Genomic DNA, 13,371 nt, shown 5'->3' with positions numbered 1-13,371 from the left:
GTTTGCAGACAACATTGTGCTCTATTGTTAGAGCAGGTGGAAGAATGCCTGGAGAGGTGGTGGTATGCATTGCACTAGCAAAAGTCAGGGGCCCAAGGTGGACATGGCAGAGCTGAAGATCCTCAAACTGGGAGGGACCAGGATGAGAAAAGAGTAGATGAGAGGAACAGCTCAGGTTGAGTGGTGTGGAGAAAAAGTTAGAGAGGCAATCTTTTTGAAAGGGATAGTGGATATATTGGACAAATTATGTCATTAGGACATGCAGAGGGCTGCAAAAAATACATGTAAAAAAACAAAACAAAACTAAAACTCTGTACACTCATGGAGTTACAGTATAAACCTCTCCATATATTTGCAAACAATTGTCTTGCAATAATTATCTATTTAAAAGAAAAAAAACAACAACCCTCAGGTCATAAAATAAAATAAACATTGTGACATTTGAAAAAAGTGCTATAAAGGACATCTTGGGATGCTGTTTTATATATTTTAAGCCACTCAAAATCCAACAGCAGATAAAGTACAAGCAAAAACATTATGTTTTATTTATACAATAACAATTGAACAGTTCAAAATTGTATAAATAGATGCCTGGAGACTGCACCACATGAAAATGATGCTATTTAGCAGATACAGTTGAAAACACAACTTTAAACGTGTTTATGTTTTTGATATATTCTCTTTGACACTTTGCTTTAGGCACAGAAATTGAATTTCAAATTAAATAAATATAAAATCTATGCACATACTATGAGCTCTGTTATCCGCTAATTTTATTATAAAACATAACAATATCAAGCATGCATTTACACACATGTGTTAAGTTCTTACAGTTACCAATTGCTATGAATACCACCAAAAATGCTTGTGATATAAAACCCTTTATTAAAGTTATATTTTACATCTATTAAACATCTTTACTTTTTTTTTTCTTAAGAGTGAATTATCTGCATTCAGACTTCCCTTTGAAGAAAATGTACCATTTGAATCATTTATTCTATTTGCAGCACATATTAGCTTTTTGATTTCCCTCCAGGTCCTTCGTGCGTCACACGTCGTCAAACACGCCCTTCACTGGAGGTGACAGAGTGAGGTAACTTCCTGCTGTGGATCTACAGCATTAAACACAGTGATATAGTGTGACAGAGAGGGACTGTTAGCATTCTTTTAAAACACAATATTATTCAGATTTATTTTAACACTAACCAACTATATTCTTGGTACTGAATGACATCATACCTTCTGTTGGACGACTCGTCATCACTGGAGTCTTCCTGCAGTAAGCCCGTCTGCTGCTCGTCGGTCTTTTCGTTTCTTCTGGTAAATGTGACAACTGTGAATACAGAGAAGAAAAGATGCACAACACTAGTAAGCAGGTTGACTTCTTCTACAAGGGGTGGCTATAGCTCCAGAGATAGAGGTCATCTACTAATTGGAAGGTTAGTAGTTCGATGTATGCATTCACAGAAAAACCGTACCTGTATGACTGGGTGAATGACACAAGTTGTATAATGAGTGCTTAAGTAGAGTAGAAAAGCACAATATAAAAACCAGTTTATTTACCATATAAATCATGATAATCCATCAAAAATCCATGTTTGGTGTAATTCAAAACAAAGGGGAAAGGTGGTGACATGTTAAAAACTCTAGAAATGTTCTTCGTAATAATCATCTGCAGCAAAGAAATGACCGTCATCTACCATCTGCTAGATATTTATATATGTAGAAATATATATAGATGTAAAGCAGGCAGTTGTTCATGTGCAGCATATTAGGTTCTTGCCATATAATTTGAATCAGATTGAGATCTTGAATTTGACTGTAATTTTACAACACTTTGATTCCAACTTGTTGCTGCTGCTCAGAATCATTATCTTGTTGCATTACCAAGCTACAACAAGGCTTTAGCTGTCAGACAGATGGCCTCACATTTAACTAGGGATGGGTATCGTTTAGGTTTTATCCGATACCGGTGCCAAATAGGTACTTTTGAAACGGTGCCGGTGCTTAAACGGTGCTCGAACCGGTGCTTAAAGAATGGAGAACACAAAATTGGTCCATAAACCTCTCATGTTCAGCTGGTTTTTGTAAAAAGATAACAATGTTAGCCTTTTCTGCAGCTATGGGGCATATATGGTATCACTCTTGGCTGGAAGCAGTGCTTAAACAATGGAAAAAACACAAACTTTGTCCAAAAACCTCTCATGTTTAACTGTTTCCCACTTTTTCTTTGGTCATTTTAGCCTTTTTGGCCAGGGTGAAGGGAGTATCTGCCATCAAACAAGAAGACAGCCGCATGTAGCTATGATGATGTTTGCTAGTTCACCTTACCTGCATTAATGTAATAACGTGTTTAGCCTACTCAACGTAAATTACACACGAACATTAAGCTACTCACGCAGAGAAGAACGGCTGCTGCTGCATCATCATCCTCATCATTTCTGCTACACTGGCAGGGCTAGGGGCCAGGACTCTATTCTTCGGGTTTTTGGGGGATGTTGCTCCGGGTCCGATAACTGGCAACCCACCCGACGTGCACGGTGTGAGGTCTCGCAGCAAGCTATCAAATACGGCGCATTTCTCGGCTTTTAAAAAAAAACGCTATGCGTCGTCAGCTGTTTAATCGGATTTGAGGTGTTACCTCCTTTGACAGTATCACAGTATCAGCTTAAAGCACTTGTTGCAGGCTGCTGAGTTTGCATATTTTGCTGTGAAGTACAGCCAGACTTTTGACCGCTTCGCCTTGGACATTTTTAATCTGTAGCTCTGCTCTAACAGAACGTACGTACCTGGCCCCGCCTACTATCCTCGGAAACGTAAAATGATTGGCTAGAAGTGTATCACAGCTCAGGAAAAAAAAAGCACCGAAATAAAGCACCGAAATGTGCGCTGCTTTTCGGTCTGGTTACTACCGTTTATGTCAGAACCGGTGCCATCATGGCACCGGACACCGGTACCCATCCCTACATTTAACTCTAGAATACTTTTTGTACAGAGCAGTTTGTGGTCAACAGGTGCCCAGGTCCTGAGGCCCAAATCATTACACCTGCACACCATGCTTGATAACTTGTATGAGGTGTTTTCCTGCTGTGTTTGGATAATAAAATATAAACCAAAGCCATGCTGCCATGTTCTTTTTAGAGAAAAGAGGCCTTCTTGTGGCAGCACTTCCAAACAAGCCATACTTGTTCAGTCTTTTGCATAGATTCCTGTATGATAAGTTCTTTTTACTTGTGTCATGTTCATAGAAACCTAAGAATAACTTCCTGTGGGAACACAGGGGTGGTGCTTCTTCCAAAGAAACCCAACCAGGCAAGCTGTAAAGCCTGTATGGATATGTATCTCATGTGGGTGAGGTGCCCTAGGTCTAAAATTATAGATTTTTAGTTTCTTGTATGAGCAGCAAGTTAGGTGGACAAATACCGATTAAAAAAAAAAGTGTGAAGAAAATATTAGATAGATGTAGTGATATGAGAAAGAGCCCTACCACTTTTCTTGATCTTTGTTACAGGCTCCTTCTGGTTATCCTTTAACTCAGTGTAACCAGCTCTGTTCCGCCCAGTGGCCCCATCGACACCATACCGCTCCCTCCACGCCTGAAGCACAAAACAAAGTAGGCACACTATACACACAAACCAGTAGAACCGGCAAGCCAATAGGCTGGATAGATCTTCTTGTCTTGAGCGACTAAAGAAAGAAAATATCTACCCATCTTCGATTCTCTCCATCTTCAGCTCTTTGTCTTTTCCTTCTTTCTACAGAAGAACAAATTATAAAACATACAGTACAAACATAGCAAACATACAAAAAAACATTTTTCATAGGTTACTATAATAATGCATGAAAACATTAACTATAAAAACCTGGATATGTTTAGCCGCCAAAACTGCTCTGATGCACAGAAACTTCAGAAAGAGTAAGCAATTGAACTTGTGATCAAATTACCTCTTTTGATGAGTTCCCTGCCTTCATCCACCAGGTCAGAGATCAAATCATCATCAGTGATGTACTGATGGAAGCCCAAGAGGTTCAAACAGCGAGGCCCCAGACTACAAAACAAAATGATTGACATACATACTGTAACACATAAGTTCTTATACTCAAGACAAAAACGTGATGGGTTTTTCAGAGCAGATTCCTTCTGCAAAATGGCCATTTTATTGCTCATAATTAACCTTCATCTTAAGTGTATCAGAGTAATAAAAAGTATAAAACTAATACATTTCTACCATGCAATTTGTGATAAACAGGTGGGTAGTGTATAGCTGGGATGATTTTAACCACACTGGATTAAATTGGCAAGTAGTATAAAATAAAGGGCGTGATAATGTGTTTGGAAATGTGTTTGCACTACAGATTCTGGACAAAAGCAGAATTCAGTAGAAAAGCTAAAGTCCTATCAACTCTACTTCAAACAATGAGTCCAACAAAAAATTAAATTGCTATTTTTAAGCATAATTTAAATAACAAGTGTTTTACACTTATACAATATTTCACATCATGAGTCACAAAACCATCAACGCTTCATGGATTATAGACAAGACAGATTTTTACTCTATTATGAGATAAACTGTAACAATGTGACTTACTCTAACAATATTATTAGAACTTGTTATTTGTTCCATAGCTTTCTTTAAATATATAGTCTTCTAAGTTCTCATATTTATAGCTGTACTTATACATCTTAAATCAGCCATTGGACTATTTTTAGGTGGGAAAAATACACAAGAATGTGCAAAAGTTGTTAGAGATTGTTGGTTTACTTGTAATATGTAGCAAAGCACAGCAGCAACACCAGCATGGGATAATAGATGTAGAACCCATCTGATATAAATGACAGCAGCTGCATAGAGCCCATAATCTGTTAAAAAAACATAAAGAAAAGAAAAACACACATTTAATTTACAGGTACAAATGTCTGTGTGTGTGTGTTGATACGTGAATTTGTGGAACCCACAGAGGTGTAAGATGTCTGTACTCTGTTCTTGTGTGAGATGGCAGAGTCCATGTGAATCATTCCCAGAAAGTTGAGGCATAAAGGTGGAGTGAGACGACAAAATAACCTGAGTCATACAGGGAAAAAGAGAGAGAATATTAAAATTAGGACAACACAAATTAAGCATACCAGACTGAATTGTGCTTCCTGTTTGGAAAGTCTGACCTGTAACCTATCGTTCCATTGATTTGAAACCAAAATGCAAAGATGTGTTTGACTAACTAACTTTCCATTTCAACTCACTTCATCCCTTATAGTGTAAATATGCTGCACATACATGCCACTGAACAGCAGGCTGTAAGCATCAGTCTGGTGATGTGGCACCAGGTAATAGTAGTTGAAAAATCGTATCCTGAAAACTGTGGAGTAGACGCACACGCACATGAACAGGATACCCACAAAGCACACCATCTGTTGGAGAGAAAAAGGAAACACGTTTGAAGGTTAGGCTTGAACTGAAGAGAACAAAATAACCAACATGTTTATGTTCACAGCAGATTTCTGTTGGTTTTAAATAAAATAATAATGTGGGAGTCCAAGTGTTTGAAAGGCAAACTTTTGTTTCTTTCACCAATTTTCTGGCAAAAAGAAAATTTTTTTTTAAATAAATCAAAATACTATGTTACTCCTTGTAGTAACGTCATTCTAACGGGATTAACGCTGACAGCACTAATACATACTCACCTCAATGCAATGATAGTTGTACCATTTTTCAGCCAACTGAATAAAGACCGCAAACAGAGAAAGGACGGGGTGTGTGCTGAAGAAGGTGCACTCAGACCAGATTACTGCAGCGGAGAGTAAGCACAGGAGGACGGCCAGCAGCCTGCAGAGGCCCTGTCTGAGCACACACTCCCAAAACCACTCTAAACACACACACACACACACACACACACAAACAAACAAATATGCGTGTAAGTGCAAACTCACATTTATGTTATACAAAAAAAGGCACATGACTGCCGCGAAGAATTTATTATTAGACCGAGTGTCCCTAAAAGTTGCATGTTGTTTGCCAGACGACAAACAGTTCAAAAAAAGAGAAATATTCTTGTTGCTAACTGAAAACAAACCACAACTTTCTATTATGGCAGATATTCAAGAACATTTTAAGGCTGTATTAGATATATCATCAATGCCATAATAAGTTTTACTTTTAATACTCCATGTGGGAATCTAAGAACTCACCTACAGTTGGAGTGTAGATGAACCTACGGATCCAGCCACGGTGTGCTAAAGGGAAGCTGTGGGTGAAGTGTCGGAGCGAGCTGTTCCGGCTTTTTGCTACATCTTCCAGATGAAAGGCCTGCTCTAACAGGATAGACCACTGAACCTGAGTCTGATTGTGTCTTTGCACTGCGCTGACCACCTGAAAACACACACGCAAATACAAAACATACAGGAAAGATGGGCAAACACTTTTTACAGGCATTTTAATGTGTAATCATATTTTTTTGCTTTATTTTTTTTAATTCACAGTGCAATTTTAAAAAGAATTAATTACTTTTTCATGAAGTTTAACTAAGACTCTTTTGGTGGGAGGGGCATTCTGGTCCACGCGAGAGATTTCCACATTTATTCCCATCTCTTCTTGGTACTTTGTGGGACACTGAAGTGAAATGACACTCAAATGAGCCCAGTGTACAAGCTGAAAATGCACAATATATGCATGAGGAAAAAATTGTTTGTGGAATTTGGTTTCATTTCTTACCTTTGTCAAAATTATGTCCACATACTTCCTTAGAAAGTGGTTTTGCCTGACAGAGGCATGGATGCCTGCAACCTCCTGTTAAAAAAAGCAGATTATTTTTGTAAAGAAAAAAAATTAATATGCTGCAGTTTATTCTTTATTCTGTTTCAAGGTTAACCCTTGCCTCCATGACATCTGCAAGTTTCTCATCTGCCTCTGCCTTCTCAGTAGCCATCTTTGCTACCTTGAAGTAGCTCTTGGATAGCACGTAATTGAGGGAAGATGACACCCAATAAGACCTTGGGATTTCCACCAAGCCATAGCCTAGCAACAGGACCAGGAGGAAGAGTCCCCAGGTGTTGGCAGCTGTAATCCCTATGGTCTGGAGGTCCGCCCTACATGATTTAAAAGAAAGAAAGTAGATTATGCTGATTATGCTAACCAGAAAGCACAAATTGAAACATAGTGCATACAGTTCCAACTCGACTTACCAGGTCAGTTTCCACTTTAGCTGAACAGCCACATAGATGAGCAGGGCGATGAAGATGAGAAGGTATGAGCCATAATAAAGTGCATTTTCAATTAAAGCTGTTTTGATCTTTCCAACCACTGAGAAAGCTCCTGAGCGTGCATAAGACTGCATAAAGGGCAACAGCAGCCTGCATGCTCACACAGAGAACAGACAGAAAGAAACAGAGAGAAAAGGAAAGTCAAAACATTTTTTAACTTAAGGTAGAATAATGTGTAAAAAAAAAAGAAGAAGAAGAATGAATTAGAGCCCAACTGACATAGGAATTCTTTCACTGATTATTGTTGATTTAAAAATTAAAAATATCAGCTAATATTTTTTGGAGACGCATTAAAGATAAACACATTTCCTTAACATTTGTAATATTTAGTTAGTTAGTCAGACTCATTACTAAGATAATATGATAACTTTTTTTTCAAAACAGTCTGTTTTTAATGTCACAACAACTCATTTGCACTCTGCCTAAGCCTGATCAGACCCCATAACCCTTTTTTCCTGAGTGAACATCGGCAGGTCCGTTTTCACATCGCAAAACTATGGCATCATAACAATGTGACTGGTCACATGCAATGATGAATCCAGACCAACAGTAACTATGATGATCCAGGACCAACACCAACACAGGGATATCAGATACACCTATTGCCAACAGGGAGGATAGAGAGTGCCCTCTGGTGGAACACTTAGACATCCTCACTCCTTACATGGGACGCTTTATTTATCGTATGTTTATGAGTAAGAGGATCTTACCATGTAAGAAACTGAGACGTCCAGTATACAACTCTCCAAAACACTTCGAGGGTGTCATTTGGAATATAAGTCCAAGGCTCCTCACACTTGCCTGGTGGACTGAAGCGCACACAGGAGATTAAAGAATTAGAGAAAAAAAGCACACTGGAAGCCAGGTATAAAATTCTAAATGCTCAAAAGCCACATGATACATCATCACAACTTTAACACAACCACACCTTGAATCCATAAAATATACACTGTATGGATTTTGTTGCCATTTCAAAATCACTCATTGCCCCTAAAAGGTTCAGTGCCCCCACATTTCATGACAGATTTCTAATAAAAAATAGCTCCAATAAAATAAAACAATGTACGAACTAAATGCGGTAACATTTTTGTAAAGAAGTATTACTCCTGAATTCTAAAACTGTATTTCTCAAAGCTGCGAGAGCCACGAATGGAATTTAATTCACCTCCATCGTATTAGGGTGAAGGGTGAAATCTGAGAGATGACACCGATCAGCCACTGTGTTAGATACACTTGCTCGTTCACGCAAATATCTGATAGGAAGGCAAGAGTAAGTTGAATAACTACTCATTTGTGAATTTGGCATAAACAACATGAAAGCACATGTTGTTTATGCCAACATGTATCAACACTTCAGGATGCTGCTGGCTGTGGTGTAATGCTGTGAAGATATTTTCTTGGCAGACTTTCGTCCCCTTAATATCAGCTGAGCATTGTTTAAACAAGAGAGCCGACTGGAGTATCTCAAAAGGTCTCCACAGTCACCAGATCTCAATTCCATTGAGCACCTTTGGAATGTGGTGGAATGAGAAATTATAATCATGCAAGTGCAGCTGACAATTCTGCAGGAATTATGTGATGCTATCATGTCAGTATTGATAAGAGCGACTTCTTGAATCTATGCCCCAAAGAATTAAAGGAGTCCAACCCATTGCTAACTAGGTGTAACTAATAAAGTGGCCAGTGAGTGTATGTAACACATAAAAATGATGAATACTGATATCATCTAGGGGAATTACAAATAAGCAAAAAAACGCTGATTCTTAACAGTTTTAGAATACCAAACAAAACAGTAGAGTGACTTGAACTGAGTGAATAAAGTCTGTTCAGTTGTAAGGCTTTACTTGGGCTTAAAGCAATCAAATACATGGAGAAGTCATGTGAAAGATGAGCAAATGAGATTATGAGATCCCCGTGGAATGCTGGCTCCTTTGCTAAACAAACACGGACAAAGTGGATATGTGCAGATCAGCAGATTATCTGCTGTGTTGTGTATAATGCTACATGGCGATGGAGCAAATCTGGAAAACTATGGCCCTATTTCTGATAAATCAAAACAACGTCTTTACCTCATAGATGGAAAAGGAGACAAGTTGGCCTCACTCCTACTACTGGGGTTCGTTGGAGTTGCAGTAGTGGTGTTTGTAATGTTAGAATTGCACTGATTGTAGACAGCCTGGCAGAAGAGTAGAGTTTGCACAGTCAGGCAAACACATGTAAAAGTGCAGTGAACATAGTTAATATAAGACCCCAGAGGTGAGATTTGTATAAATAAACACACAGCTCAACCTTACTTAGAGAAAATTTTTCAAAAAGCACATAAAAATCTTAATCTTGCCCACCCCCACCCCCTGAAAAAATAAAGTTACACTAATAAAGAAATTAATGTCTAGTACCATGCTGACATCAAGTGGTAGGATGAAGACGATGAGGAAGCACAGGTACCAGGCCAGCAGCGTTCCAAACAGGACCAGCCTCTGCTGCTTCCACAGATCTCCATAACGCTGGAGGAGGTAGAGGGCCAAGAAAAAAACGACCACCACCACAACAGCCAGCGCAGCACCACTCATGATGACTTATAACAAGACAGACATCAAGAGCTCATGACAGCAGACTGAAAAGACCTGGAAACAAAGAGAAAGAGGTGAGTGGTGAAAGCAGACAGAATATCAGCTCTTATCTGCTGGATAACAGAGAGAAACAGCTTGACCAGTTGAGATGTGGGGAAACATAAGTGACTAAAATGCAGTAACATAACACACTGCAATGGATTAATTAAAAGAAAGCTTTATTTGTTTATGAGAGGAAAAGAAATGAACGAAAACCAGCAGGACCTTGAATTAATACACAAATCTGAAACTCTAGTGTGCCCAAAGATATTCTTTGACATTTCACAAACACTCACAGAGAGGTAAGCTACTCTGATAACGTTCAGACCGAACAGAGCGAACAACTGGCTTTTAGAAAGTTTTTCAAGTGGGATATTTTTCACATAAAAAAGCTTTGAATCCTGTTTTCCAGATGTTTTGGAGTGATAACTACTGTTTTCAAGACGGTCATTTAGCTATTGTGGTCATGTTTTCTTTTTTAAAATCCAGAAGCGATGATTTTCGATGCATTTCCGCGCCGTGTTCTCGCACTGTTAACAGTCAATGCTGTGTTTCATTTCATGAACAAAGTAGGCCCACTTTGTATATATTTTATTTATTAGAGCCAGAGAGACTCTTACCTGTGGAAGGTTCATTGTCATCAAAAAGCACAAAAAACTTTCTTAACTTACAGTCACATCATATTTCCTGGACGGGAACCCCGACAGATGTATACAACCTTTGAAACTACGTTGCGTAACTAACGTTCGGTACGCTAGCTTTGCTGGAGCAGCAGGGATTCTGGGTATTGTAGGCACTAGTGACTGCTGAGAATTTCATCGACAACGTAACGCCAAGTGAATCATATTTGATACATGAGTTGTTATTGGGTTTTTTTTTTTTTAACTCATATATGCCAATTAATATTTATTTACTTATTTGATACTCCAGTTTTGTTTGTTTTTAAAAAAAGGGTAATTAGTTGACACAAGTAACTCTGTATTTTATTAGCATTATTGCATCACTGGGATCCATACATACACGTACAGTGTAGACAGGTAGACAGATATGCTCATACAAATGATTGTAGGTTCAAAACCTGAGAAAGATACACAAATATAAACTTTTAAACTGTTCTAGTAAATTGAAAAAGAAGAAGAAGTAGCTTCATGTGTTTTGTAGTCATTACATTTGTAGCCAGTTTTTTTCTGAACTTAGTTCAAAGGACAGCTACATACTTTGCTAGAATATGTTGTGAGCTGACAGTACTATCTTTAAATATACGCCGCGTTCCAAATTATCATGCAAATGATATTTTTCTCTGATTTTCCTAAATAGTTGATTCAAATGACAGCAGGATTTTCGAGTCATCGAGCATTAGAGTATAATTCAAATGTTACTCAACAAACCTCCCAATGAAAACAGTATGTTTTTCAAAAATAAAAAAACTTAAAATGCACTGTTCCAAATTATTACGCAAACAGAGTTTCAAAACATTTTAAAGATTGTGGAGAATTGAAAGTGGTCATTTGTTGAATTTGCAGCATTAGGAGATTATATTTACTGAAATCAAAAGCTATTTCAATCAAAAACCTCTTAAAAGGTCAAGTTACATATTAACATAGGACCCCTTATTTGATAGCAGTTTCACAGTTCTTGCATCCATGGAACTTGTGAGTTTTTGGAGAGTTTCTGCTTGAATGTCTTTGCAGGATGTCAGAATAGCCTCCCAGAGCTGCTGTTTGGATGTGAACTGCCTCCCACCCTCATAGTTTTTTGCTTGAAGATGCTCCAAAGGTTCTCAATAGGATTGAGGTTAGGGGAGGATGGGGGTCACAATATGAGTTTCTCTCCTTTTATGCTGATAGCAGCCAATGATGCAGAGGTATTCCTTGCAGCATGAGATGGTGCATTGTCTAACATGAAGATGATTTTGTTGCGGAAAGTATGGTTCATCTTTTTCTATCATGGAAGAAAGTGGTCAGTCAGAAAATCCACATACTTTGCAGTGGCCATTTTCACACGTTCAGGGGCCCTAAAGGGCCAGACCAGCTCTGTCCCTGTGATTCCACCCCAAGACATGACTCCACCACCTCCTTGCTAATGTCACAGCCTTGTTGGGACATGGTGGCCATCCACCAACCATCCACCACCATCCATCTGGACCATCCACGGTTGTATGGCACTCATCAGTGAACAAGACTGTTTTAAAACTAGTCGTCATGTAGTTCTGGGCCCACTGCAGCCGTTTCTGCTTGTGAGTATTGGTTAGGGGTAGGGATGGGTGCCAGTATCCGGTGCACCGGTTCTGACATAAACGGTAGTAACCAGACCGAAAAGCAGCGCACATTTCGGTGCTTTTTTTTTTTTCCCTGCAATGTCATACTCTTTGGATTCTAGCCAATCATTTTACCTTTCCAAGGAAGTAGGCGGGCCCAGGTACATACGTTCTTTTAGAGCAGAGCTACAGATTAAAAATGCCCAAAGCGAAGCGGTCAAAAGTCTGGCTGTACTTCACAGCAAAAGATGCAAACTCAGCAGCCTGCAACAAGTGCTTTAAGGTGATACTGTGATGACGGATGATGATGGCAGCAGCAGCCGTTCTTCTCTGAGTGAGTGGCTTAATGTTGTTTGTGTGTAATTTACATTTAGTAGGCTAACCACGTTATTACATTAATGCATGTAAGGTGAACTAGCAAACACCGTTGTAGTTACATGCTGTCTTCTTGTTTGATAGAGTGATACCATATATGCCCTATAGCTGCAAAAAAGGCTAACATTGTTATCTTTTTACAACCCCCCCCCCCGCCCCAAAAAAATAAAAAACAAACAAACATAAAAACAGCTAAACATGAGAGGTTTTAGGTCAAAGTTTGTGTTTTCCATTGTTTAAACACCGGTTCCAACCAAAGGAGGTATGTTGTATCAACAGAAAAGGCTAACTTGGTTATCATTTTGCAGAAAAAAAGAGACTTCTAAAAATAAAAACATGAGAGGTTTTTGGTTCTCCTTTCTTTAAGCACCGGTTTGAGCACCGTTTAAGCACCGGCACCGTTTCACAAGTACCGGTTTGGCAACAGTATTGGCTAAAACCTAAACGATACCCATCCCTAGTTAGGGATTCCCAAATAGAAGGTTTATGCACAACTGCAAGTCTCTGGAGGATCCTACATCTTGATGTTCACAGGGCTCCAGAGGCACCAGCAAATATCTGTTTGCTGCGTTGTAATGGCCTTTTAGCAGCTGCTCCCCTAGTCTGATGTATTGTCTGGCAGAAACCTTCATCTTTGTCCCTTTATCTGCACGAACCCGTGTGTGCTCTGAGTCAGCCAGAAATCTCTTAACATTATGGTGATCACGCTTAAATTTTCGTGAAATAAATCAAGGTTTTCATTACATGTCCAAGGCATTCAACTATTTCACGCTTTTCAGCAACAGAGAGATCCTTTTTCTTTCCCATACTGCTTGAAAATTGTGGTCTGCTTAATAATGTGGAACATCCTTCTTTAGTGGTTTTTCCTTTAATTG

At 38.9% G+C, this 13,371-nt stretch overlaps 1 protein-coding gene across 2 annotated transcripts; it reads right to left on the bottom strand.

Annotated features, from left to right (window-relative positions):
• Positions 1–473: 473 nt before the first annotated feature.
• lmbrd2a (LMBR1 domain containing 2a) lies at positions 474–10,663 on the bottom strand. Of its 2 annotated transcripts, none has more exons than XM_040031641.1 (18): positions 10,536–10,663; positions 9,652–9,879; positions 9,325–9,431; positions 7,966–8,064; positions 7,178–7,345; positions 6,871–7,081; positions 6,708–6,782; positions 6,501–6,605; positions 6,185–6,365; positions 5,681–5,862; positions 5,274–5,407; positions 4,958–5,063; positions 4,764–4,861; positions 3,946–4,049; positions 3,709–3,755; positions 3,488–3,596; positions 1,240–1,333; positions 474–1,112 (listed from the first exon to the last, which is right to left on the bottom strand). In XM_040031641.1, exons 2-18 carry the CDS (start codon positions 9,823–9,825, stop codon positions 1,049–1,051), a joined length of 2,058 nt encoding a protein of 685 aa, XP_039887575.1. In that variant the 5' UTR covers positions 9,826–9,879; positions 10,536–10,663; the 3' UTR covers positions 474–1,048. The 2 variants fall into 2 exon arrangements, with proteins under 2 accessions (XP_039887575.1, XP_039887576.1); XM_040031642.1 differs by having other exon boundaries at positions 10,485–10,596.
• Positions 10,664–13,371: the final 2,708 nt, after the last annotated feature.

This window comes from Simochromis diagramma, unplaced genomic scaffold, assembly GCF_900408965.1.
Source record: "Simochromis diagramma unplaced genomic scaffold, fSimDia1.1 OVJJ01000284.1, whole genome shotgun sequence".
NCBI classification, from domain to species: domain Eukaryota; kingdom Metazoa; phylum Chordata; class Actinopteri; order Cichliformes; family Cichlidae; genus Simochromis; species Simochromis diagramma.
Note: the sequence above shows the minus strand (reverse complement) of the source record. Positions and strands in the feature narration are given on the sequence as shown.

Bases quoted from the DNA above. Each gene is read 5' to 3' on its own strand.
- lmbrd2a (XM_040031641.1), bottom strand. From the start codon at position 9,825: ATGAGTGGTGCTGCGCTGGCTGTTGTGGTGGTGGTCGTTTTTTTCTTG. The intron at 8,065-9,324 runs GTAAAGACGTTG...TGTGCGCTTCAG, and splicing joins TCTCCTTTTCCATCTATGAG to TCCACCAGGCAAGTGTGAGG. The intron at 4,862-4,957 runs GTGGGTTCCACA...TTTTTTTAACAG, and splicing joins TACAGACATCTTACACCTCT to ATTATGGGCTCTATGCAGCT.